Below are 25,439 nucleotides of genomic sequence, written 5' to 3'. Positions count from 1 at the left end.
CCCAGGCACGGTTTCAACCATGGGAAGCAGAAGATGTCTCTACCTGCAGTCCAAAGATGTTTGGTTTTAGGAGACAGAGAAAGAAAGGAGGAGAAACTGTTTTTTGTACAATTCCATAAAAGTAGTTTGCAAGCATGCTCTTCCTACTGGAACAGGTGCGGAGCCTCCGGTCTGAGCTGCTCAGCCATCACAACCTTTGGATGCCCAGGAATTCGGCTGTCACTTGGATGCTTTGCCAGTCTCTGTAAATGCTACGGTGGGGGCGGCAGCCTGTGACAAGGCTTGCTGGAGGCTCTCAGCTTGTCCCAAAGTGCTTCTGAGGTCATCAGCCTTCTTCCAATAAGCCACATCTGCCCCTTCCTTACAGCTTTCCATTACAGCAGCTGGCCCCAGAGAATCCCAGAGGCATCCACACCGGGGAGGCAGAGGGAGAGCTCTCTGGGTGTGAAACATAACACCCAAAGCTGTTTTGTCCTTGTACAGGCGCGGGTGCTGGTGTTTTGATCCCACTTTCACAGTTCAGTATTCACTTTCTCAATTCCTGCTTTGTTTCCAGGCAATAGGCTTCAGATTCCCAGAAAAATCTGGTAGGTGAAGTGGAGAAACCAGAAGCAAACTATGATGGAAACCCCAAATTAACTCAATAAATTGTTAGGAGTTCTTGCACATCAGGTTTGAAGAAACGTTTAAACAGCTGCTTCTATCTGATACCCCCAAGGGAAGGAGGCTCAGCTATTCCACAGAATTTTGAAATATGAACAAACTTTGAGAGGGTCTCTTCCCATTGTCTTTTTTTTTTTTTTAAGATTTTATTCATGAGAGAGGGGCAGAGACATAGGCAGAGAAAGAAGCAGACTCCTTGCAGGGAGCCCCACGCAAGACTCGATTCCAAGACCCTGGGATCACACCCTGAGCCAAAGGCAGATGCTCAACCACTGAGCCACCCAGGTGCCTCCCCATTGTCTTATTCTTAGAGGTCTGAGTCTCTAGTGGGCTTCTCTTGTCCTTCTGTGTTCAGTGGCCCCATTTCATTTGGGGACCTTCCCTGCCATCATGCCATCTGGTCCTGATGGGGCTGTTATCACTCTGTCCTCTTCTCCCCCTTGCACAGGGGTGGGCCTGTGACGCAGGCTGGGCCTTCCTTCATTGATTGATGAGCCGGGGCTGTGAGCAATCTTCTCATTTGGAAAGAACCAGACTGCACAGTAAAGCCAAGCAGAGCCAAGCATCAGAGCCCTGATGACATTATCTGTACTTCTGGACTCAGGCATGTTTTCCTATTTGCATATGAATGGTAACCCAGAATAAACACAGTTCTGCACTTTGGTTTTTTTTCCCCGTTTTTAGTTAAACAACATGTCCGTGAGATTACTCTATGTCAGTGTATGAATAGCACCCTCATTTATTCTGAGAATTACACAGTACTTCATTGTGTGGATGTATCAATCACTGATTCAATCCCTTTTCTATTGATGGACATCTGGGGGTTATTTCCAGTCTTTCAATATTTCAAATAAACAACACTTCATATTTTTCCAGTGCCTATTTTAGTCTTAGAAGTGGGATTACTGGATTCCTGAATCAGTGTAATTTTTGTTAAGACATGAACCATTTTTTAAAAAGATTTATTTATTTGAGAGAGACCAAGTAGGGGAAGAGGCAGAGGAGAAGCGGACTCCCCAGTGAGCAGGGAGCACGATGTGGGGTTCGATCCCAGGACCCTGAGATCATGACCCGAAAGGAAGGCAGGTGCTTAACCAACTGAGCCACCCAGGTGCGTCTATGAACCAATTATTCTCCACAGGGATTATTTTGCATGCTCACTAGCAACGTGGGAAAATTTTGTGTCTCTACAATCTGGTCAAGGGAGTGTGTAGTCGAACTTTTGGCTTTTTTCCTCTCCAGCATTTTTATTTTTTTTAATTTTATTCACTTATTTTTTTTTAATTTTTATTTATTTATGATAGTCACAGAGAGAGAGAGAGAGAGAGAGAGAGAGAGAGAGGCAGAGAAATAGGCAGAGGGAGAAGCAGGCTCCATGCACCGGGAGCCCGATGTGGGACTTGATCCCGGGTCTCCAGGATCACGCCCTGGGCCAAAGGCAGGCGCCGAACTGCTGTGCCACCCAGGGATCCCTTAATTTTATTCACTTATTCATGAGAGACAGAGAGGCAGAGGGAGAAGCAGGTTCCCTGCAGGGAGCCCGATGTGGGACTCGATCTCAGGACCCCAGGATCACGACCTGAGCCAAAGGTAGACGCTCAACCACTGAGCCACCCAGGTGCCTCCTCTCTCCAGCATTTTAATCCTGTTCTCTCAAGTCTTGCCCTCTTTAGAAAGGCAAGGCAGCTTCTCACCAACATCAACTTGATAAGACTATGGAACATTCACTGAGTTCTGTTCCAGAGATGCTGGCAAAGCAAACCCAGAGTGGGTTATCTGTGTTTTGGAGCAGATCGTGACCTAACTGTGATACTGCAGAGTAGCCTAGGACACTGGAAAGAGACTGGAGTAGAGGCCAGGAAAGTGGTGGCAGGGAGCACCACGGGGTTACACTGGGAGGTGAAATTCGGGAAAAATTGTAGAGAAAACATAAGATGTTTGCTCCCTGCTAATAGCTGTGCGAGTTGGTTTGGTTTATCTCCAGTGCTAACTCATCGAGTGTAAAACCACTGGTAATTTAAGAATATTTCCAGTATGTGAAATTGTCTTTCTCTTTTCCAGTCTTTTGGGAACTAGATCTTTTGGGAAATAATCCCAATGTCCCTTGTCCACTTCACCATTCCTCCAGCACACAGCAGAAGGCTGTATCAACATTGTTAGGGAAATCTTTGGCACTGCGGGTTGAGTTCAATGAGTTTGCCTCAATTTTCCTGTTTCTAATAAAATATTAAACGCAAAGAATGTCATTTTAGAAGCATACTTTTAAAATTTTATTAGTGGGGTAAAGGAGTTCTAAAATGAAACGTAACATTTCACCTTTTAAATTAAGTAGTTTTCAGGTCACTCAGGTTTGTTTTTTATTTTAAACAATCAATGAACTTGTTAAAATTGTTCATTAAAGCAGCTGTTTCAGACCTTCTACCACTGAGTTGAAGGACATAATTTATTTTGCTTCTGGCAAATGAAAATGCTAATGTAAGGAGGAAAAAAAATTATTCCTCTTTCTACCAAGAAAAAAAAATAGATCAAATAATTGAGCATTTGTGCCACCCAGAAAAGTTTAGACTGAAATTTATCACCACACTTTTTGTGGTTGGCTGAATAACTGCATCCAAAAATATCTAGGTCTTAATCTCTAGAATCTGTGAATGTTACCTTATTTGGCAAGAGACTTTGCAGGTGTGATTAAATTAAGGCTTTTAAGGTGAAGGGATTTTCCTGGGTTATTTGGGTGAGCCTTAAATGTAATCATAAGTGTCCTTTTAAGAGGGAGGCAGAGGGAGGCTTGACTATAGGTAGAAGAGTAGAAGGAGGCAGGATGATTTCAACAAAGAGGTTTGAAAATGGGGTGGGGTGGGGTGGGGCAACCCTGAGCAGAGGAAGTCAGAAGATTCTCCCCTTGAGCCATGGGAACCTTGGTTTCGGCCCAGTGCTACTAATTTCAGCCTTGTGGCTTTCAAAACTGTAAGAGAACAGATTTCTGTTGTTTTAAAACACCAAGTGTATGTGGTACTTCTTTTTTTTTAAGATCTTTTTTATTTATTCATGAGACACACACACACACACACAGGCAGAGACACAGGCAGAGGGAGAAGCAGGCTCCATGCAGGGAGCCCGACGTGGAACTCGATCTCGGGTCTCCAGGATCACGCCCTGGGCTGAAGGCAGATGCTCAACTGCCGAGCCAGCCGGGCTACAGGGGCCATAGGCAACTAATACACTTCCCAGTTTCTAGGAAATAAGAACTGGGTCTTATTTGGGTCTCTGATTTTAAAATTGACCAAATCAGTGGGCATGAATAAGACTGTAAAGGCATTATTTAAAAGAACAGATTTCCTTCTTTTAGGCAGAAACACATAACTATATTAAAATTTTTTAAGTGCTTCATTTGTAAATAAGGTGAGGAGCTTCCTCACCTGGCAGGATGGTTGTTCAGCTGCTCAGAAGGTTCTCCCTCCTATAAACTATCTTGACTATTGTGTTCTTATTTTTAGTTTTTTTAGAGAGCAGGGAGGGGCAGAAGGAGAGACAGAATCTAAGTAGGCTCCATGCCCAGCACAGAGCCAGACTTGGGGCTCCATCTCACGACACTGAGATCATGACGTGATCTGAAATCAAGAGTCAAACACTTAACCCACTATACCATTCCGGCGCCTCCTATCTTGACTTTTTAAGTGCATTGTTAGGCTGGCAGTTATAACATAAATTAATCCCCAAGGGTTCCATATATTAGCTTAGGCTTCAATAAAGATGTGTAGCAAAAATCTCAAAACCTCAGTGGCTATAATATTTACAATATTTATCTCTGATTCATACTGTATGTTGGCAGCTAACTTGAGTGACCCTGCCCTAGGATGCAGGTCAGTTTTAGGTCTGTTTCTTGAGTGTCATGATGAGACTGCGGCTTAGGAGCAACCCTCAGCTGAGTTATGATGTTCTCAATGGTGCAGGGTGGGAGCATAAAAGAACTGGCAAAGCCTCTTATCTCTGTTTTGAACTGGCTTTTAGATATTAGCAAAGCATAAAAATTAGTTATGACTTGTTTAATGAAAGCTTGGGACACAAACTATCAAATGATGAGGCTAATTAGAAAAAGAATTAGAACTTTTAGATATTAACAACAATTATTGAATAAAAACCTCAATTGATGGGCTATATGGAAAAAAAATAAACTCAACTAAGTAGTTATTTAACAAAGCAGAAGAGAGATCTGAATAAATCCCTCAGAATGCAGCACAGACGGACAGGGAGATGGGATAAGTTAAAGAGGGTAAGAGACCCTGACAATAGAATGAGAAAGTCTACATGTGATCATTTGGAATCCCAGGGGGACAAAGAGCATGGAGAAAGAGCAGCAGTATTTGAAGAGATGAAAGCTAAGCATTTGGCAGAAATAAATAATAAAAAAACTTTATAATAAGGTGCAAAATATATTAGGCAGGATAAATAAGAAAGCCATGTGTAATTTTTTTTTTTAATTTTGTTTGTTTATACATGAGAGACACAGACACAGGCAGAGACCCAGGCAGAGAGAGAAGCAGGCTCCATGAAGGGAGCCCAACGTGGGACTCAATCCCGGGTCTCCAGGATGACGCCCTGGGCTGAAGGCAGGTGCTCAACCGCTGAGCCACCCAGGCGTCCCTGTAAAAACAAATTATGAAAAGTTCAGAACACCAAGAATGGAAAGCAGCTAACTAAGACAAATGACCTGCAAAGGAAAAATAATTAAACTAAGAGCTGCCTATTCATCACTAGCAATGGAAGCCAGAAATCAGAGGAATAGTATCTTCAAAGTGCAGAGAATGAGACCATCATTTTACTTCGGAAAAGACAATATATTGAGTTTTTCTTTTTTTTTTTTTTCCTATTGAGTTTTTCTTAAGGTTTTTCTGTCCCCCAGTCACCGCAGAAATTATTCACAATCTTAAGACTTTAGAGTGGTGGGTTGATAAAATGGGTGACACTAGTCACACAGAGAACATAGATTTACATCTTTCTACATCCCATAACCACTTTGAGTCTGCTTCTAATGTATAATTTTCACCATCTTCCATGTATGGGGACATTTCAGATAAAGTTTATCACCAATGAACCTTTACTAAAAAAGTTTAAAAGTATGTTCCTCAGGAGAAAGGAAAATGATCTCAGATGAATGTCTAAGAAGCAACAAGGAATCCCTAGAAACGAAACCACAAAACACATTGCTAAACCTAAAAAAAAAAAAGTATAATATTAAAATACCTAATTTGGTGGTTTAAAAAAAATGACAGAACGAAACCGGATAGTAATATCATGGAAAAAGTCAATGAATAGTGTTTTAAGCTTCATTGTTCAGATGGGGGATTAAGATACCAACTTCTGATTTGTTAAATTAGGCACACATATTAAATGTTAAAAGTAAACAATAGAAATGCATCAATCGACATCCCAACTGGGAGAGGAGAAACAAATACAGTAAGAAAACAACAGCACATTTCAATAAAAAGATTCATTTAAAAGTAAGGAAAAGATAAAGTAAAAATGTGGAAATTTAGATATTTTAGAAATATTAAAAAGGAAAATAGCTGGGTGGCTCAGTTGGTTAAGTGTCTTTGTTTTTGTTTTTTTTTTTAAGTGTCTGTCTTTGGCTCAGGTCATGATCCTGTGGTCCTGGGGTTGGGCTCCCTGCTCAGTAGGGAACCTGCTTCTCGCTCTCACTCTGCTACTTCCCTTGCTTGTGCTCTCATTGTGTCAAATAAATGAAATCTTAAAAAAAAAAAGAGAGAGAGAGAGAGAGAAACAAAGAAAATAGCTAACATAGTTAAGAGGAAAGAGTTTAGTCACACTGGGGAAAAAACAGGAATCTAATATCTACGTCTCAGACATTTTTTGGAGCACTAGAATGAAGGGCACCTCGATGTTCAAGATGTGGTTCTTTAAAAGTTTAGCTATTTTTTTTAAATTTTTATTTATTTATGATAGTCACAGAGGGAGAGAGAGAGAGAGAGAGAGAGAGGCAGAGACACAGGCAGAGGGAGAAGCAGGCTCCATGCACCGGGAGCCTGATGTGGGATTCGATCCTGGGTCTCCAGGATCGCGCCCTGGGCCAAAGGCAGGCGCCAAACCGCTGCGCCACCCAGGGATCCCAAGTTTAGCTATTTTTATACAAAAAGGTTCATTATTTACACGCCCCTCGTTGCTATCTACCTCTATGCTCAGCAGTTTGAAGCATGGTTTATTTCCGTGTGTAATTGTAAACACCTTAAACGTGTAGGACTTCTCTATGTGTCAACGAACGCAGCCAAGTTCCAAGACGGCACCAGTCTTTACAGGTACGTGGCCATCTTCAAAAAGGCCTGTTTCACCAGCTTTCTTTTGAAAGAACCCAAGTCCCCGCAAAATGGAAGAGAAAAATGTCGTGGTATTTATATGAAATTTATGCAAATAGGTGTCACTGTGTTTTCAGCTTTGGGTTCTTCCCAGGCTCAATTAAGGTACACATAGTTAACTAAACCAACTCAATTTGTAAAGAGGCTTAGTATTAGAATGTTCCCTATTTGTGATCACCTGTTGTACTTTAAAATTGTTCTTGCTAATTTTTCATTTCTGATGACCTAATGAAGAGCATTCACCAAACACCCACGGTATCAAATCTTAGATGTTTAAAGGCAGCCTCCAAAGGGAACAAAACGGAACAAATTCTATGCTAATTGTTGGGTAGATGGGAACCTGACTGGAGGATGCAAGAACACTTTGGCTTTGGACGAGAATGCCAAATAGTTTCTCTTAAGGGTTGTCCTCCCCACACTACCTACCCCCCACCCCCCCAAAAAAAGTGGATTGCTATTCTGAGACTTCAGGGTGCTAGGGGGCATGTAGAACTGGGCAGTCCATAATAGTCCCATTAAGTACATATGTTTATATCCTACCTCCTTCCACAAAGGATGTATGTTTATAATATGCAGTTTTCTCTAAATTAAAAAAATCAGGATCATAGAAAATATGTAGAGAGTAGGCTAGAGATCCCTACATTTTGCTCTTAGAATCTCCTGGAGCGCCTCTATAAATCCTGATGCCCACGTGGCACCCCACATCAACCAGATCCGTGTATGAGGGAGGGAGACAGAGAACAGTAGTTCTAAAGATCCCCAGGTGTTCCCGTGTACAGTGAAGTTTGGGAACCACCGGCAGAGGCTGCCATTCTCAACACAAACATTAGCATCACCTGGGAAACCACTGGAACTACTGATGCCTGCACTCCTCCCCTGAACCAATGTTATCATAGTCTCGTATGCTGGCAGCTGAGCACTTGGTATTGGGCACTGGATCATTTTAAAGCTCCCCAGATGGTAACAATGTGCATTCAGCATAGAGAACCACTGCCTTGGGGGGAAGCCGATTCGTAATTACAACGGGTACTGATTTCAATTTTTTATAGGTTCTCTTATGGCTCACAGCCTTAAAATTGGTCCTGAGTTTCCTGGTGGCCAAAGTAAATAGAAAAACAATCATTTGAAATAGTTCTCCTCATCGTATGTAAAAGCTTACCAGTTCCTTGGAAGAAAGAAAGCTTTTCCTCATAGGTCTGAAATGTCTCGAGTCTTCTTAACAGGGGCCATTGAATAATGGTATGGATCATGGTTTTATAAGCACCCCTACAATAAATGACATATGGTCAGTCGCACATCGTAGTTTCTAATTGCCATCCCTGAGGGAAAGCCAAGGATATGACCCAAGAGTGCCAGTAGTGTAGGCTGTTGGGGTGGGGCAGGGGAGCAGGAATGATGAAGAGGGGATAAGGGAAGTATGAGACACCTCTATGGTTTCCAGAAGTTATGGCTTTCCCCAGAGATAAAGCCTGGACCTGTGTACCCCCAGGGTGCAGGAAAGGTGTCCTATATCATTAGAAATTACAATTCTCTATTTGAAAACTTTAAAATCTATTACGCCCCCTTCACCTCCCAGGGTACAAGGCTTGGCAAAGTTTTGGGGTAGTGAGGGTAAAGAAGCAGTGAAGCCTATGGGAGTCACAGGCACCATGTTAAAATTTGGGGGGGGGGGTGTATGTATGTGCACAGGTGTGCATGTTAGAGAACCTTTTGTTTATTAAAAGAAAAACAATCTAGGTCTGAAAAAGTGAAAAAACTTTGGCCCAAAAAGAACAGACCGGTCATTTCTGTTCCTCCATAAAGGTAATTTTCTTTTTTTCCCCCTCCGTTGGGCTTTTCTGGCATCTAAGTTCTGTTGACTAAATAGGACACGATTTGCAGACAAGAAGGCTTCGCGGGACAGTGCTGGCTCCACGGGGTTAAGTCTTGCAAAGAAACCCACCATACAGACCCATACAGACGCAGGGCACAGGGTTTTAAGCCACAGCAGTGTCACCGGGAGGCCTAGGTGGGGGCGGTAAGGTGGGGGATGCCCATTTTCTTTCGAAAACGATCTAGCAGGGCCCACAAGCAGATATTTTAGCAAAGTAGCTGGAAACAGGCATAAGGACGCTCATGGATCACGTGAGTTCTCCTTTCTTCCTCGAAACATTCTAAAAGCGCCCTGTTCATTCCAAAGTAGACATTCTGAGTGAGGCTTCTTTTCAAAGGAAAAATCGCATATTGTGCTTATAAAAAGACAAAAATTCGCAACTGCCTTTACCAGCTAAATTTAAGGAAAGGCTTCCCGGAAAAAGTGGAGGGATGCATTTCTTTCGCTTATTTAAAAGTCGTCGGTGGCGTCCCTATGGGTCTTGGGGGTGACCAGGAGGGGATGTGCTCCGGGAGGCACCGCGGCCGGGACGCGGGAGGAGCCCGCCCGGGTCTGCACGTGCGGGGGGCGGGGGCTCCCCGAGCTGCACGGTCTCCCGCGGGGGCGCCCGGGCGAGCGGAGCCGGCTTTGCTCAGGGGGGCGGGTGCGCGCCGGGGCGGCGCGGCCTCGGCCTCGGCCTGCGCCCCCGAGCCTGACCCAGGCAGTGGCGAGCGGCGGCCACACCGGGGCAGCCTCTCCCCCGCGGGCGGCCGGCCGAGGGGTCCGGAAGCATATGCCCGCCTCCCCCCCGGACCATCGCGGCGCGCTCGGGGCTCGGGGCGCAGGGAGCGCGAAGGGGGTGGCCCGGGGCGCCCCGGGCGCCCCGCCCCCGCCCCCAGCCCCCCACGCCCAGGCCGCCCCGGCCCCATTGCGCGCGCGGGGAGGGCCGGCTCGGGGCGCACCCCCGCTCCCGCCCCCGCCCCCGCCCCGCCAGCCCTCGAGCGCCGCCCCCGAGCCCCGCGGGTGGGGGGGGCCTGGGCCCCGAGCCCCGCCGCGCGGCCTCTGATTGGCTTGGGGGGCGCGTGCGCCCGCCCCGGCGAGCGGGGAGGGTCCCCCCGGGCGCCGGGCGGGGGCGGGGGCCGGGGCGGGGGCCGGGGCGGGGAGAGCGGGGGCCGCGGGGAGCCGGGCTCGGGCGCGCGGAGAGCCGCTCGGAGAGCGCCGGGGAGGGCGGCCGGCGGGCTGGGCGCGCTCCCGGGGCCGCCTGCCTGCACCGCCCCGCGGCCTTCCGGGAGGAAGCGGCGCCCGCGGCGGCCGGGGCGGGCGCTCGGGGCGGGCGCTCGGGCTCCCTCACCTGCCGGCGCCCGGGTCCCCCCGCAGCCCGCCCGCGGGACGCGCCAGGCCGGGCGCCGAGCCGCGCAGGAGCGCAGGAGCGCAGGAGCCGCCGGCCCAGCCGCCCGGGAGCGCCCCGCAGCCCGCGGGGGGCGCCGGCTCCATGGCGACCGGGCTCGGGGAGCCGATCTACGGACTTTCGGAGGACGAGGTGAGCGGCGGCCGCCCGGGTCCCGGCGGGCGCGGGGTCTGCGGGCGGGGTGCGCGCCGCCCTGGGCCGCGGGGACGGAGACGCGTGCGCCCCTCGGCCGCGCTCCCGGGCTCCCGGGCAACTTCCCGCCGCTCGGCCCTGCGGCCCGGGAGCCCACGCCGCGCGTCGCGGCCGGGTGTCGGCGGGACCTCCCGGGGCCGAGCGGCGGGCGCCCCGGGGCTGCGTGCGCGCAGGGGCAGGGGCAGGGGCAGGGGCAGGGGCCGAGGCCGGCGCGCCCGGGGGTCCCGGGGGTCCCGGGGCGGGGGCGCGGCCAGGGGCGGCAGGTGCCGCCGGAAACTTGGAGGGAGCCCGCAGCCCTGCCATGTCTTCTTTTCTTTTCTTTTCTTTTCTTCCTTTTTTTCCTCGCCCCCCCCCTCCCGGCTTCCGAGCCCGGCACCCCCGGGGTAGGTGGAGAGACAAAAGCTCAATCGCTCCCCCTTATTAATAAAGCAGATGCGGGAAGCCACGCCCCCGAGGCTGTGGCTGCGCGGGGTGAGCTTTGTTCGCGGCCTCCGAGGTGTCCCCGCGGCCCCCGCCCCCCCGCCCGCCCGGAGGGGACCCCGCGCCGGCCCCGGAGGGCGGGGACAGGTAGGGGGGCCCGTCGGCGGGGCGCGGGCGCGGGGCTCCCGGGGGCGCTTTACGGCCCTCGGTGCATTACTCAGCGGGGAGGTATTTCCTCTCCTGGTCGTGCGTTTCATGAAAAGTTGATGCCTGGAAATTCGAGGGTTTCGGGCTTTCTCTTTCTTCCCCCTCCTTTCTTTTCCGAGGTCCCCTCTTTCTCGGGTGCTGGGGGTGGGGTTGCTGGAGAGGCTGTTATCCGGACCTGCCCCGTGATGGCTTCTCTCTCTGCAGCTTTCCTGCCCTGGTTGGGGGTGCGTGTGTGTGTGTGTGTGCTTTGCAAGTGTGTGATGGAATCGTGTGTGTGTGCTTTGTGACTAATGGAATTGTGCGTGTGTGCACTTTGCAAGTGTGTAATGGAATCGTGTGTCTGTGCTTTGTAAGTGTGTAATGGAATAGTTACCTGGGGGTGGGGAGAGTGTTTGGGGGTAGGACTTTTTTTTTTTTTTCTTTCTTTCTTTCTTTTTCTCTCGCCAGAGCTACCTAAAGCTTGCCTCGGTATGTATTTTATCAAAGAATGATCACAATGCAAATAATGTGTGATTTACGTTTTCGATTATTTTGCCCTGCTGTGCTCAGGGCGAGGTAATTTCCCCCTTTTTTGAAGGGGGGGAGGCAGTTACCTGGGGATGGGTGGTGAAAAGGCTCCTTGTTGCTTTCACCCAGGGGTTTCTCCCCCTCCCCGGCTCCTCTACCCTTTTGAGGAGCTTTCCCTTTCATTCGGTACTTCTCCATTTAATTAGCAGCCCTAGATGGCAGGCAGTGAGCTTTTAGAAAGGTGCTGAGATACTGACATTCCTAAACAAAGGGCTTTTTGAGGTATGGTGGGGGGAAGACAGCTGCACTTCAGCTTTGGTCTCTCGTAAATTTTAAATTACATGATTCTTAGCGCACCAAAGAAAAATATATTAAGAGTGTTTGGAGAAATTCAACTTGATGAATGGATTCTCTGCGTGCCCCTGTTGTGTGTTCTTTGTTTACATTTATATCTAGTGTCACCATCTACCTAGGGCACATCCTGCCTCTTTAGTTAACTCAGATCTCCTTAACTGGTGTCCAGTGTGAAAGCGAAGGGTGGAATATAAACAGAATTGGTATGTGTGTGTATATACGTGTGTATGTGTATGACTGGGTTTACTCCTGCACGTCGCTGGACCGGTGTTTAGGGCTGGTGTGGGGAACAGCCCAAGGTGCTAAGGCCATTTTCTTGATTGAGTGATGGATATGTTGCTGGGACTATTAACTTCCTTCCGCACATTAGATTACAAAAGACAAGTGGCATCTGTTGTCTTTTTTCAGCTTCTACCAGTGGGGGGGGAGGGGGGGAATAAGGCAAGACTGTTTTGATGACTTCACATTTCTATGGTGTTTGCTTTTTTTATGGGAGGTATCGCACCGTCAGGTTAGCCTTTGGAAAATCAGGGAATGCCTTCGTAGAATATTAACAAATTGTTGAATTTGCACAGCTTGTTTTGTCTCCCTGAATTAGTCTGTGTAAGAAAACAAATGAAAGATCTTAACAGGCTCTTAAAGCAGACTGGCTCATGAAACCAATGGCAGGGTTGTTTTTCCAAGGCGTGTTAAGTATGAGTGCACTTCAGTTCACACACTTGGTGTGCTGCCGAACATCACACGTGAAGATATGTTGATTGCTACATAAGAGCTATCTTACACATCTCTTAGCAAACTAGGTGTCCTTATACCTAGCACATTTCTTAAAAGTGAGTTTGTATTTTCATTGGAAGTTGATGGAAAGCATTGCGTGTTTGGAGCGCACTTAGCTTTCTGTCCCATCTCAGAAAGATTTTTTAGCTCTAAGTACTACTGGTGATGAAGCATTGCAGGGGGATGCCAAGACAGGATCTTGCTCCCAGGTCTCTCCAGCTTGTAGAAAGAGAGGAATTAAATATGGGCTTTGCTTGTGTGAGTGCGTGTACTGTTTATTTTTTGTGTGTCTTGTTGAGGTTCCTCAGTGAGCTCAAGCTCCTATTTACTGATTTGAATCAGGTCACCTTAGGGAAACCAAATTTGAAATTGCCATCAGATGAAGGACTTTGGTGTTTGAGAGATTAGCAAATTAGCAAAACTTGTGACTCTGGGCCCAGCATCAGATTTGGTTTGGAATTAGAACAGTTGGACTAGTTGCTGCATCTGGCTTGGTTCCTGGGCAGTTTTTTTGTTGTGCTTTTTGTTTTTATTTATTTTGCTTATTTTTTTTGGCAATCTGTAGCACATTTTGGCAGTTTACTCCGGAGTGTTACTGTTAACCTTGTGAAGTCTTTTTGTTGGAACATCTTAGAAAGGTATCATTTATTGAAAAGATTTCTGGGTGGAATACTAAAGTCTGAATGACAGCTTATTAGATGCGGCAGTTTTTTGGTGGTTACATGAGACAGATGGCCGGGCTGATGTGGGATAGCACTTTGACAGCCTTCCTCTGCATTATATACAAACAAGAATAGTTGGCTAATGTTTCATATGCTTTCTCTGCATCTAGCACCGTGTTAGCAAACTTTATGTACTTGCTGTCTCGTGTAATCCTCACGAACCTCCTAAGAGGTGTGCCAGGATTTACAGATGAGGAATAGAGGCTCAGAGAGGTTAGGTGACCCTTAGAAGGACACACAGTAAGTACGAATGGAGTCAGGATTTGAACTCCATTCTGTTGATTGCACAGGCCTGGTTTGTAGCATTCTTCCTGTCTTCCAGGTATCATGAGATGTCTTCATAGCCGGGTTGTTGAAGTTAATTTGCAGTGGAGATAAACATCAGGGGTTGTAAACTGAAGACTTGCAGGTCTGAGTTGACCAGGAGGCTGGCTTAGTATGGTCTTCGCTGTGCTTTAAAGCTCGGGAAGTTTTACAGAAAATGGCAAAAATCTGACCTCACTGGGGCTCCATTCTCACCTGGCAACAATTGTGTCCACGTTGTGGGGACAATGGGGAGGTGGTAGCTGTGCTGCAGTTCCTGCTACCCCCTCTACTGCTTATCGTTTTAGGGTTCTTTGAACTCCAGAACAAACATTTAAGGTTAACCTTTGGCCTAGGTATATTATCTTGAAGATGCTGTCAACCTTAAGATGCACCATTATCTTCTGTACCTCTAAGAGAGAAAAAAGTTGCTGTTGCACTATGATACACCGCTCATTTTATTATTATTATTTTTTTACACTGTTCATTTTATGGAGCATCCTTATTTCAGGCTGTTGCTGAATTCCAGACTCTCGTTAAGGGCCAGCTCTCGGACTCGTACCCCAGTCCTTCACTTTGAAGTCAGTTGCCAGTCAGATCGCTGCCTTTCTGTTTCTGAGAAAAGGGGTAGCATAAGGGAAATGCCCTTCACTGGGCATTGGCGGAGAAGAAACAGGGAGCCTATGAGATAGGCCACCCGAATAGCCATCTGTAAGTAATTGAGGGTAGCTGTTAATTTTTAAAAAATGGTCCATGTCAAGAGATTCCTTGAGATCCTGCGTGCCATCTTTGCAGCTGTGCAAAACAATTGCAAGATTGCGTTTGGAAATTAGTTTAGATATTGTTTGGATCTATAGGTGGTGCTGAACAGTTTTGTAGAGGCAGGTAAGACTTGCCCAGTTGTTCCAACTCCAAATGCCTGAGTCCAGCCTTGCAGAGCTGGCTGATGTGCTTTGTGCCTAGGTTGATGTGCTTTACTCCAGTTACAGTCTGCATCGCGATTGCTAACGTTTAAGAAAAACCCTAAAAGGGGACTAGGTTTTGTTGTGACACTTAAAAGCAATTTTATAAATTGGTGAATATAATGTATTGTCTTAAATTCTACTCTTATTGAATTTTTATTTTCTTCAAGGGTCCTATGGAATTTATAGAAACTGACGTCTTAATTTATGTTCAGTTTTATTAAGTGCTTAATTTTCTCATTACTGAAAAACAGTTTCCTTAAAGAGTAAAAATGATTTTGTTCAAAGGGGTGAGGACCGTGGCAAAACGGAAATCCCCAGACGATCTTGGTTTCTTTACCGTAGCAGAACACAAGGGAACTGGTTGGACATCTCAGTGCAGGGAGGACCTACATCTCCAGGAAACTTCTTGCAAAGTTGTTTCATGATACTGGGAGCATCAACATGCTTGACATGCATTCAGGAGGAACCTCCAGGAAGACATCTGTGCTGTTAGAGAATGACGTCACACATCACTGCAGCAGTGCTTTTGGGTTCATATTGCTGTGAGGGAAGAAACTTGAGGCTTATTGCCAGTTTACTCGCCTTTCTGTGTTGTGCAGTTACTCAAACAACATAGGAGCGTGGCCATATGTGACTGGTGAGAGAAACAAATCAGTTTCTCTTGGACCGATTGAGATCATCCTAAAATTCTTATTTTAAGTTAATAGGTCTGTTTGAACAGATTTTATTGGTGCCCTTGAATTTCAGGTCCTAGATGAAAATGGGGAAAATGAGATTTTAACTTAAGTGTTTTCGAGTGTTTTTGATGCTGTAGGTGTTTGAAGTGGTTTTGCCTCACTGATCTGTTTAATTGGTAATAAAGCCAACTATGCCTTTGACGATCCATGTGAAAGAGGATCAAAATAATATACGAATAATGATGAAAGTAAGAATTAGGATAGTAGGATTGGTGAAGGCCACGAGGAAGGTGGCCAAATGTTACTTTCTGTTTTTCGTATTGTTTCTCTTCCAGGTCACCGTATCAACAAATCTATCTCACTTTCTGACTATAGGTGGCAATGTTTGTACTGTTTCATGATGCTACTCTTGTTTGGGAGTTGCCTGTTGGCGGAATATAGCAATGAGAGCTGAATTTAGAGATGAAGATAAAGGAACTAGATTTAGAAACCAGTATTTTCCTACAAACTAAAAAAAAAAAAAAAAAAAAAAATTAGCAAAAGCACCGAAAGTGATGTTTGTCAATGTGATATTTCAATCAAGAGACATCCTTTTATCCCTGGCACATTTAACTTGCAAGAACAATAGGCGTTTGGATCTAGGGGAAGAACCCCCACAAACGTGCACACAGAAACGTTCCTTTGAGAACCACGATCTTGTCCTTTGTTCTTGGGTGTGTCGGGACTTCTAAAAAATGCTAGTTCTGTGTGGACCATTCTGGAATTGCTGTCGTTGACTTTGAGAAGGTCAGTGACAGCAATTATCACCACTCCTGAGTATTTGATTGCTGGGGAACTTCTTGATTCCTGAGGGCAGACTGTGGCTCAGGCTCTATCTGGCAGAGAGAAAACCAGTGGTGGAAAGATCTGGGACACTTACTTCGTGAATACCTAGGGCCTCGTTATGGTTATGATGATTTGTTCTGAACCTGAGTGGCCTGGATGCCGGCTATGACTGTAAGCCCTTTAGGTGAGAAAGCTATGTTCCATTAGCAAATCTGGGGTAACTAGCTTAAATTTGCCCCACTAGTCGACTTTTTGTCCTTGACTCCAAAGTCCTGTATTGATTTAGAACTTGCCAGATTTCGTGGTGAGACTATCTGATTCCCTCGCTGTCATCAAATTCAGTGTTGGGTGACTTCTTGGCAGGCAGGCGGCCACTGAGAGATTTCATAGTTTTATACCTCCTAGTCACCAAGAGAAAGGGGCCATTCAAAAGTGACTTTGTTTTTAGTGTGAGAGGCTGTGATGTGAAATCCAAGATGGAATTTGGAAGGGCCTGTAGGGATAGTGGGCCCACGAAGAGGATGGACTCGCCATCACCGGTCAGGGTGCTGTTCCATCACCCGGGATGTGTCAGGGTGCTGGTGGACCAAGGCTCCCGGGGCACACTGAGTGATGTTGTGATGATGGCCTGGGGGGCTCAGGCCCGTGTCCACCTCGTGTCCCCTGGGAAGAGGCCGTGTACTCTTTCTACCCCAGAGGGGACGCTGTGGTGCAGTGACCAAGGCCAAGCTGTGTGCACCTGTGAGTCTTGGTCTTAGCACAGTTTGCACTCTCCCAGTTTCAGCTGCATTCAAAGCCTGCTGTCCTCGTTCTCCTTGGGTGCAGCTCTGGATCACCTGTCGCAGCGTGCCTTTTAGAGCACTTGGTGAAGCTGGGCTTCCGTTGTGCATGAAGCGTCACGGTGGTCCTCGTGGCAGGAGAGAATGGCCCTTGGGGAAGGTCGCCCACACCTGCCTACCTGGCAGGAAGTCCCACCAGGTCGCCTCTGCGGCACATCTGTTCAGAACTGACGCCTTAACATGCAAACTTGGCTGTGTTCAGTGATCTGTGGGATTTCACGTGTTCCATGTCCATTTTGGCAACGGTGTTAGAAGTCACCAGTGTGAGGACTCTAGTGGAGACAAGCTTGGGTCACAGGTAACGTAGAAGATGAGGATCTCTTTGGAATTTTTCCTGTTCAGGTGAATATGTTTATTGAATAGGTTAGTTTTATGTACGTGCGTAGGTCTTGTGTGCATGTGTGTGTGTTTTTTTTTCCCCTAAATATTACAAGTTGTTTTGGTCTGGTGTTGTACCCCCCACCCCCACCCCCCAACAGAAGCAAGCCTAAGCTATTTAGAGAATTTGCTTCGTAAGCTCTCAGTGTGTATCTCCTGGAATTAAAAGCTCCACATACTTACTCTCAAATCTCCCAGCTACCTTTGGAACCAGAGCATGAAAACCCGAGCTTACTTTTTTCCTAAGGCTCCATCTTTTTTCTCTCTCCAGTTAATAAGTGATTCATCTTCGGGTGCTTCTCCTGGTGCCAACTCCATCTTTGGCAGTTTGGGTTGGAAAGGGGAAGGAGTGTGTGAGGTTTAAAGAAAAAGCAAAACTGAGAATCTGTTTGCTTCCTTTTATCCTCCTCCACTTCCTTTTGTGCTTTGTGGCTTGGGTGTGAAAATTGGATGCAAGCACCAGTGGCAGTCAGGTCTTTTCTAAACTTTGAACCGGCTGTGTGTCCCCACCCCCCCCCCATTTGTTAATAACTCCAGAGGGTAAATGAATGTGACTCTTGAATTAAGCTCTGTCTGGAAGGAGCTGACCCCTGTGATTTTTGAGTTCTAGAATATGTTTATGCTGATATTGGAGAAATTGGTATGTGCCATGCTTGCCCACCTTTGGAAGGATGTCTTCATTTCACTGACTTATTAGCGAAAGAGAACACTTTGGCCTTGGACTAAGAGCTTTTCCTTCCCTTCTTTGAGAAGTGAGGTAGAGAGGCGCCCCTTGCAGCCATGGGGGGTGGCTGGCAGGGTGGGGAGGTATTGGAGAGTATTTAATACGTGGAGATGCCACTCACATCCCTGGAAAAGGTGGGTTACAAGATCGTGGCTGCAGTACAGTCCTCTTGTGGTTAGAAGTATATCTGGATGGAGACAAATGACTGGGCGTGTATCCCAGGATGTCCACGGTGGTTATCATTGAGCAAAGGGATTACAGGTGATTTTCATTGCCTTTTTATGTTTGTCTTCTATTTTTCCACAGGGAGGTTTTTCTTAATGTAAAAGCTAAGTTTCAAAGTGAGATGGAAAGAAACCTCCCAGACCCTTGTAGGACATCAGGCTTTGGGTAAAAGCGAGAGCACTTGCTCGGAACAGATGCTGATGGTGTGTGTGCAGGTGCGCAGATGTTCGTCAGGGGCCCGCTGTGTGCCCATTATTTAAGGGTATCAAGGTCTCGGGATTGCCACTTGTGCTTTTTCGGAGCTCCCCGCCGAGGTGGGAAGTGGAGGGACAGGTGAAGGATTGGACACTTTTCAGAGTGACCAGGAAATTAGACTTCTTTTCAACTTGCAGCTTGTAGGACAGAGCTTTCGTTTCCTCCACTGCGGACACTTAAAATTTTGTAGTTTCATCCTTCTGTGCATAAGAGTAATTTAAATCTTTCAGTAGCATTGTGTGTCCTCTGACCTTGTGCGTGTGCTGTGAAAACCCAACTGAAATCTGTTTTCTCTTTTTGTGTCTTTGGGTTTTGCTTTAGAGTCTTGGTGTATCCCTGAATGGTTTTAGATGTCAGCGTGGTACTTGCGCACACCTGTAGTCATTGCTGCAAATATCTGAGTGTCTAGAAGCTGTCCTTGGTTTTCCCTTGGAGCAGACCTGTAATCGGCGTGTCCGTGTTTCATGGCGGTCCCTTCTCGAACAAAAGGGAAAGTTATGTGTCATCTGACAATGGTCTCTGCGTGTGTCCTCTCCCCTCCCACTCCTGCTGCTCTTAATATTTCTGACCTAAGGATGTGTCCTAGGGTTGAGACGTGTGTGCCATGTGGCGTGAGTTCCTTGCACTCCTACCTGCTTGCCCCCAAAGGTGCAGCCTACAGAATTGTGGTGCTTGAGTCGTGGCCAGTGTTAATTTGTGCACTGGGGCAGCCTGTGTATTGTGGCGGGTTATTGATAGTGGTCATGGAGACGAATGTTATCTCTCGTTCAGTTACGAGGTGTCTGTTAAGCGCCCACCTGGACAATGGGAACATGCGTCAGCCCGGTGATGTCATTAAGGAATCAAGTTCCATCTACTCCACCGTCTAAAGTCTAGGCCTTTTCAGAGACCTTCTTGGTCTGAGGCTGGCTGCCAGTGGCCATCAGAGCCATGTTCTTTTTTCTTATTTGCAGAAGAAACAGAGTGGCTTCCTGGATCTTAGGATTATACAAGTTTCATTCCCAGAAACTTCGATCCCAGGCGATCTTGGTGTCACATTTGCCACAGAGGCTCCCATCTGCTTCTCTCTCAACTAGCCAGTGCCAGGGAAGGGATGGAATGACCTTCATTCTAAGGGTCTACCTCTTGAGCTGAGGTGAAGTCCATGATGACCCTACAGTCCACCCGTTGGATAATTCATCTACCTTCAGATCGATACACTTCAGAAATACCCATGGCTCTGTGAAATCATGCGCTCTCTTTCCCTAGGGAGACAACCCAAATATTTGTTGAATTATTGCGAGGATCTCTGGGTTACACATTGTCCCTTCTCTTATGTTTGAAAGTTTTTTTTTTTTTTTTACTGGTCTAGTGACTTACACCTAAATAGGTTAGGTTCCCCCCCCCCCCCCCAAACATTAGCCTACAGTAGTGAAGAGAGAGCAGGATACAATAAATCCCCCACTTGGAGAGGGGGAAAAAGAAGAAAACTGTTGTAGCTGGCAGCCAGGACTAGCAAGAAGTCCTTGGCTTGGTCGGCCAGTCTTGCAGCTCCTGGCTCTGCTGGATTGTACCCAGCATGAGACTCTCCCATGGTCCCTGTCCTTTGCAGCTGCCCTTGGATTGAACTGGCACTGGCAGACTGCCTCTTCTTGGGCCCTACTGGGTGTGAGTTTGGGGCTTTAGGGTTGTGTGTCTAGGGGTTGAACAGCCTTGGGCTAGTGTCATCTGACCTGAATATTTGGCAGTATTACTCCTGTGAAAACTTAGCATCTGAGTTTTTTGCTTCTAGTCAATTCCTTGGACTGGTAGCAAGAGCCAGTGACCTTATCTAAGCGAAGTCTCTGGTTCTGAGAATTTCTGTTCTTGGTAACTGGTCTCTCTGCCCTGTTCATTCCCATGGCTTCTACCTCAAGGCAATTTGAAAGTAGCCTTGAATGAAGAGGCACACGGTTTGGGTCCAGCAGCCAATCGGGCACTTGAACCCACTCTAGCTTTGCTCTGTCTATTCAGAATGACCAACTTCCCTAGACTGGGATTGTGGGGCCCATAGGACTCTCTACCTGCCCCCTGACTCAGCTATTTCATTTTATTTATAGCACTTCTTTTTATACAAGATCTGTTATAGTTAGGGCTCTTGATTGCAAGCAACAGTGACTAATTCTGGTGAATTTAAGTACAAAGGGATTTATTGAAGGCATTTTATTTTATTTTTTAAAGATTTTTGTTTATTCATTCTTGAGAGACACAGAGAGAGGCAGAGACACAGGCAGAGGGAGAAGCAGGCTCCACACAGGGAGCCCGATGTGGGACGCGATCCCAGGACCCCAGGATCACGCCCTGGGCCGAAAGTAGATGCCCAGCCGCTGAGCTACCCAGGCATCCCGGCATTTTAGATAGCATAGGAGTACCTGTCAAGCTGGAGACCCAGGCCTAGACAGCAGTCAGGGACCAAGGGAAGCTGGGCACCCCAGATCACAGCCAGAGAACCCCAGCTCCCTGGCCCTGAATGCCACCTATGACCCCATTCCAGATCTGTCTTAATGCCGTGTGGCGACACTCCTCTGGCTGGGGCTGCTCCAGGTCTCCTCTTTCTTACCCATTTTGGGGGTGCTCACAACCAGTTGGGTTCGGTGATTCAATAGAAGGACTCACAAGACCCAGAAACTGTTATACTCACAGTTAGAGTTTATTACAGTAAAAGGATATAGAGCAAAATCAAAAGGACCAGCTCCCTGTAGTGAGCAGAGGAAACCCCAGATTGCAAACTTCCAAGTGTCCTCTCCCAGTGGCGGCACACAGGATGCGCCTAATTTCCTCCAGTGGCAGTTGTGACAACGTGTATGAAGTGTTGTCTACCGGGGAGTCTCAGTAGACCCTCCGCGCCCAGGGTTCTTATCGGGGACTGCTCATGGAAGCTCCCTCTGCCCAGCACGCACGACCGTTCCCAGCTCCAGGGAAGAAAGTAGGTGTTCAGCATAAACCACATGGTTGGCACCGTGCGGCACGCTTCTTATTGAGGGAACATTTTGTATCTGTGGAGGGAACTGTTTACCATTCAAGGTCTTAGACACCAGCCAAGGGCCGATCTTGAAAGCAGGCCTTTCTAAGGAGAGCAGTCCGGGGCCTGCCGCACGAATCTGTTCTGCATCCCGCCTCCTGGAGGCCCTGGAGGCCCATGGCCCAGCCACCGTTGCTGGCAGGGGAGGGGATATGAGGGGCTTGTTCCTCCGTTCTTCAATTTTTGGTTTCAGTAGTGGGACCCGGGGCTGGCCTACCCGCCAAAAGTCACACTGTGGGGGATACCCAGACATAGGGATTATTTTCAGATGCTTCTTCCCAAAAGAAGACCCCACTAAGCATGAATTGGGCCCGTTATGAATGTTCAGTGAGTGGTTGCAGTAGTGAGGCGACGTGGTGTGTGTTTGGAGCATTTGCCATCCATGCATCAGGGAGATGCCTACGATGTGTTTTCATGTCCTTGTTGGGGGCTGAGTGCCCCCTCCTTCCTACCCCTGGGTGCTTAGAGGTTCTGGCCCTCTCCAGAGGCCTAGGGGTGATAGGGGATAGACGAGGGGTGGAGTTGAAACTGGATGAGGTGTTGCTAGCTCCTCGAGGTTTGGAGACTGACTATTCCAGATGGGGGCGCAGGGGTGAGGGGCGCTTAGCAAACATGAAGGCCCCAAGATAAAACCAAGCTGGAGGAACCAAAAGGAAACCAAAGTGGCTGGAGCATGGGGGCCTAGCAGGCGGTGAGACAGCAGATATAGAGGGAGGAGTTGGAGCAGTGAAGGGGTCAGCCTGGGCAGGGAGGTTGGCGTGATCCTGCTTTGGGGTTTCTGGGTCTGCATTCAAAGGCATCTTTGGCTGTGTAGGCAAAGGTGGCCCTTCAGCCGTCTCAGGCCGAGGAGGTGAAATGCTAACATTGTCAGCACTGTCCTCCTCCTGCCCGGCGAGGCCAGACGATGGTGGATGGAGGTCACGAGTGTAAGTGTCCTGCAGTTGAGGAGGCGCGAGCCCTGGGTCAGCCCCAGACGCGGTGGAGCTAGCACAGCGCTGGGCCCCGGAACCGGCCTGGGGCAGCCAGCTCCACGGGGGTACCCCTAGTTAATGCCTCCTGGATGAAATCCCAACCAGAGACTACAAGTCAGCACAGAGGGGAACTGAGAGAGGTTTTCCCACCTTTTAAATCTGAAGAGTACTATTCTAATGAGTAGTTGGTTGCCACAGTGCCCTTCCTGGGGTCTTCTGACTTTCTCTTTCCCCTGGCCCTGACTCTTTAAAACACCTTTATAGTGTTATATTTTATATATTTTTTAAAGCAACTGCAGTTTTGTTAGAATGAAGTTGGCTATTTATTTATTTATGAGAGCGAGAGGCAGAGACACAGGTAGAGGGAGAAGCAGGCTCCATGCAGGGAGCCCGATGTGGGACTCGATCCCTGGACCCCTGGGCCGAAGGCAGACACTCAACCACTGAGCCCCCCAGGCGTCCCGAGGTTGGTCTCAATACACAAAAAGGTTAATAATTGCAGGAAAGGACAGCAGTGCCCACTAATGGACAGTTTTATGGATAGGATGGGGGTGGGTGGGTTGGCAAGTCCAAATTCCATAATGTCCCTGTTGCTCCAGGAGGGAGCAACTGATGGGTTTCCCAGTCTTATTATTGTGGTGATTTTTAACTCCCAGGCAACCAGGACCATGCCCTTCTTTGCCAGGCAGCCTGGATTCTGGTGTCTGCAAAATGGTGTTTCAGGCAGGTGCTCCGGTATGGACAATGACAGTTGCAGCCTTTGTTTTTGCCCTTTTAGAAACTTGTGGAAAATAAAACCCAGGGTGTGTCGAACGATCAAAGGCGAGTCAATGGCCTTCTGTCGAATGAATTTGCCTCTTTGGGGCTTGAAGAGGCAAGAAGTCTTTTCACGTAGAATTTTGCTCTTAACCTCTTCTCCTTCCCCACAATTTGAAGTAATGGCATAGACTAGAAAAAAAGGGATAATCTCTGTGGCATGAACAAATTCGGGTTCAAAAAGATCTTAAAACTGATTTCTTTTTTTGGTAGCTGTATCTGATGAGATTGATGTGTGAGTCTTGGATGGAGCACACAGTCTCAGGGCTGGATGGTGTGCTGGGCCCGGGGAGGGCCAGGGAGGGCCCGTGGCCTGCAGCTCTGGCTCCCGGGAGGTGTCTGATCTGAGACAGGTGAGTAAACAACGACTGCACATGCTGCGGTCTGTGAAGCAGCAGAAACTGTGCAGGACACCGCTGTGGGGTCTGGGGTGTGAAGATAGGTGGAAAGGAAAAGCCAGGGTGTCCAGCCTCACACAGTGATCTTCTGAGCTGAGTTTAATTTTTTTATTTTTATTTTTTTAAAAGATATATTTATTTATTTCTTCATGAGAGACAGAGAGAGAGAGGCAGAGACACAGGCAGAGAGAGAAGCAGGCTCCCTGCTGGGAGCCCAATGCAGGACTCATCCCAGGATCCTGGGATCACGACCTGAGCCGAAGGCAGATACTCAACCACGGAACCACCCAAGTGCCCCCTGAGCTGAGTTTTAGATGAAAATAAGGGAACAACTAAAGTTTGAGCACTTTCCACCTACTAGGTGCTGATATAAAGGCCTTAGAAAAATGAACACTCATCTTCATGTCAACTCTTTGAGGTGGGTCCTTCTATCTCCATTGTACTGCAGCCAGGCGAGAAACTGAGGCACAGAGATGTGAACTGACTGGCTCAGAGTGTCACAGAGCTAGTACGTGGCAGAACCAGGACTTGTATCCAGGCAGTCCGGCTCCCAGGCCCATGGGTGGAACCAGCACGCTGTGGTGTCTCAGGGCACTTCATCAGGAAGGGGGAGGAGGATGCTGCTGAGGCCCTGGGGGCCAGGCCGAAAGGCAAAGAGGGGATGGCTGTATGTGGAGGCCTGTGCATCTTGTCCAGGAACCAGTCCTCTGGGACAGTTTGGGAAATGGTGTCGATTTGTGTTTGTCTAGCACTCCCCGTGCAGGGGGAGAGTGGATGTGAGGTGAGTAACGGTAGGCGGTCATGCAGCTGGCCTGGCCAGGGAGGTGGTGGGAATGAGGCCACCCCCCGGGGAGGGGAGCGCGGGGTGAATGCAGGAGGTACTTAGGATGCAGGTGGCATTGGATTGGTTACTGGTTGAGAAAAAGGAAGGACTCTGGCATAATCACCCACCTTTCTTGTTTCAGGGAGCTGCATGGATGGGAAAGGAGAAACCTACATTTGTTTTTTTAATTATTATTTAAAGATTGATTTATTTTAGAGAGTGCATGCGAATGGAGGGAGGGGCAGAGGGAGAAGGAGAATCCTGGAGCAGACTCCCCTCTGAGCTTGGGGCCCGAAGCGGGGGCTTGATCCCAGGACCCTGACATCATGACCTGAGCTAAAATCAAGTCAGTTGCTTAACTGACTGAACCCCCCCCCAGGCACCCCAAAATCTGCATTTATTTATTAATATTCTTTAAAGATTTTATTTATTCATGAAAGACACAGAGAGAGAGGCAGAGACACACATAGGCAGAGGGAGAAGCAGGCTCCTTATGGGGAGCCTGATGTGGGACTCGATTTCAGGACCTCAGGATCATGCCCTGAGCCGAAGGGTGATGCTCAACCACTGAGCCACCCAGGTGCCCCCGAAACCTACATTTATTAAATACCTACTATAAAGGTTCTAGACTGGGGGACTTGCCCTCCTCCAGCATTTTGCTGTGTCACGAGATATTTTTGGTTGTCACAACTTGGGAGGTGCTGCTGGCATCTAGTGGGTAGAGGCAGAGGAT

At 47.9% G+C, this 25,439-nt stretch overlaps 1 protein-coding gene and 1 long non-coding RNA gene across 8 annotated transcripts in view; one reads left to right on the top strand and one right to left on the bottom strand.

The window, feature by feature from the left end:
* Positions 1-5,155: 5,155 nt before the first annotated feature.
* LOC140631060 (uncharacterized) lies at positions 5,156-9,492 on the bottom strand. Its single transcript, XR_012028733.1, has 3 exons — positions 8,810-9,492; positions 8,191-8,297; positions 5,156-5,304 (listed from the first exon to the last, which is right to left on the bottom strand). It is a non-coding gene; the product is annotated as an uncharacterized lncRNA (long non-coding RNA).
* Positions 9,493-10,270: 778 nt separating this feature from the next.
* The window catches only part of NEDD4L (NEDD4 like E3 ubiquitin protein ligase), a 338,487-nt gene continuing 323,318 nt past the window's right edge, over positions 10,271-25,439 (top strand). For all 7 annotated transcript variants that reach the window (XM_072822182.1, XM_072822146.1, XM_072822130.1 and 4 more), the window contains exon 1: positions 10,271-10,423. In XM_072822182.1, coding sequence (XP_072678283.1) covers positions 10,376-10,423 — 48 coding nt within the window. In that variant the 5' untranslated portion in view covers positions 10,271-10,375. The remainder of the gene's footprint in view (positions 10,424-25,439) is intronic.

Source organism: Canis lupus, chromosome 1 (genome assembly GCF_048164855.1).
Source record: "Canis lupus baileyi chromosome 1, mCanLup2.hap1, whole genome shotgun sequence".
NCBI classification, from domain to species: domain Eukaryota; kingdom Metazoa; phylum Chordata; class Mammalia; order Carnivora; family Canidae; genus Canis; species Canis lupus.
This window is presented reverse-complemented; position numbering and strand designations above follow the sequence as displayed.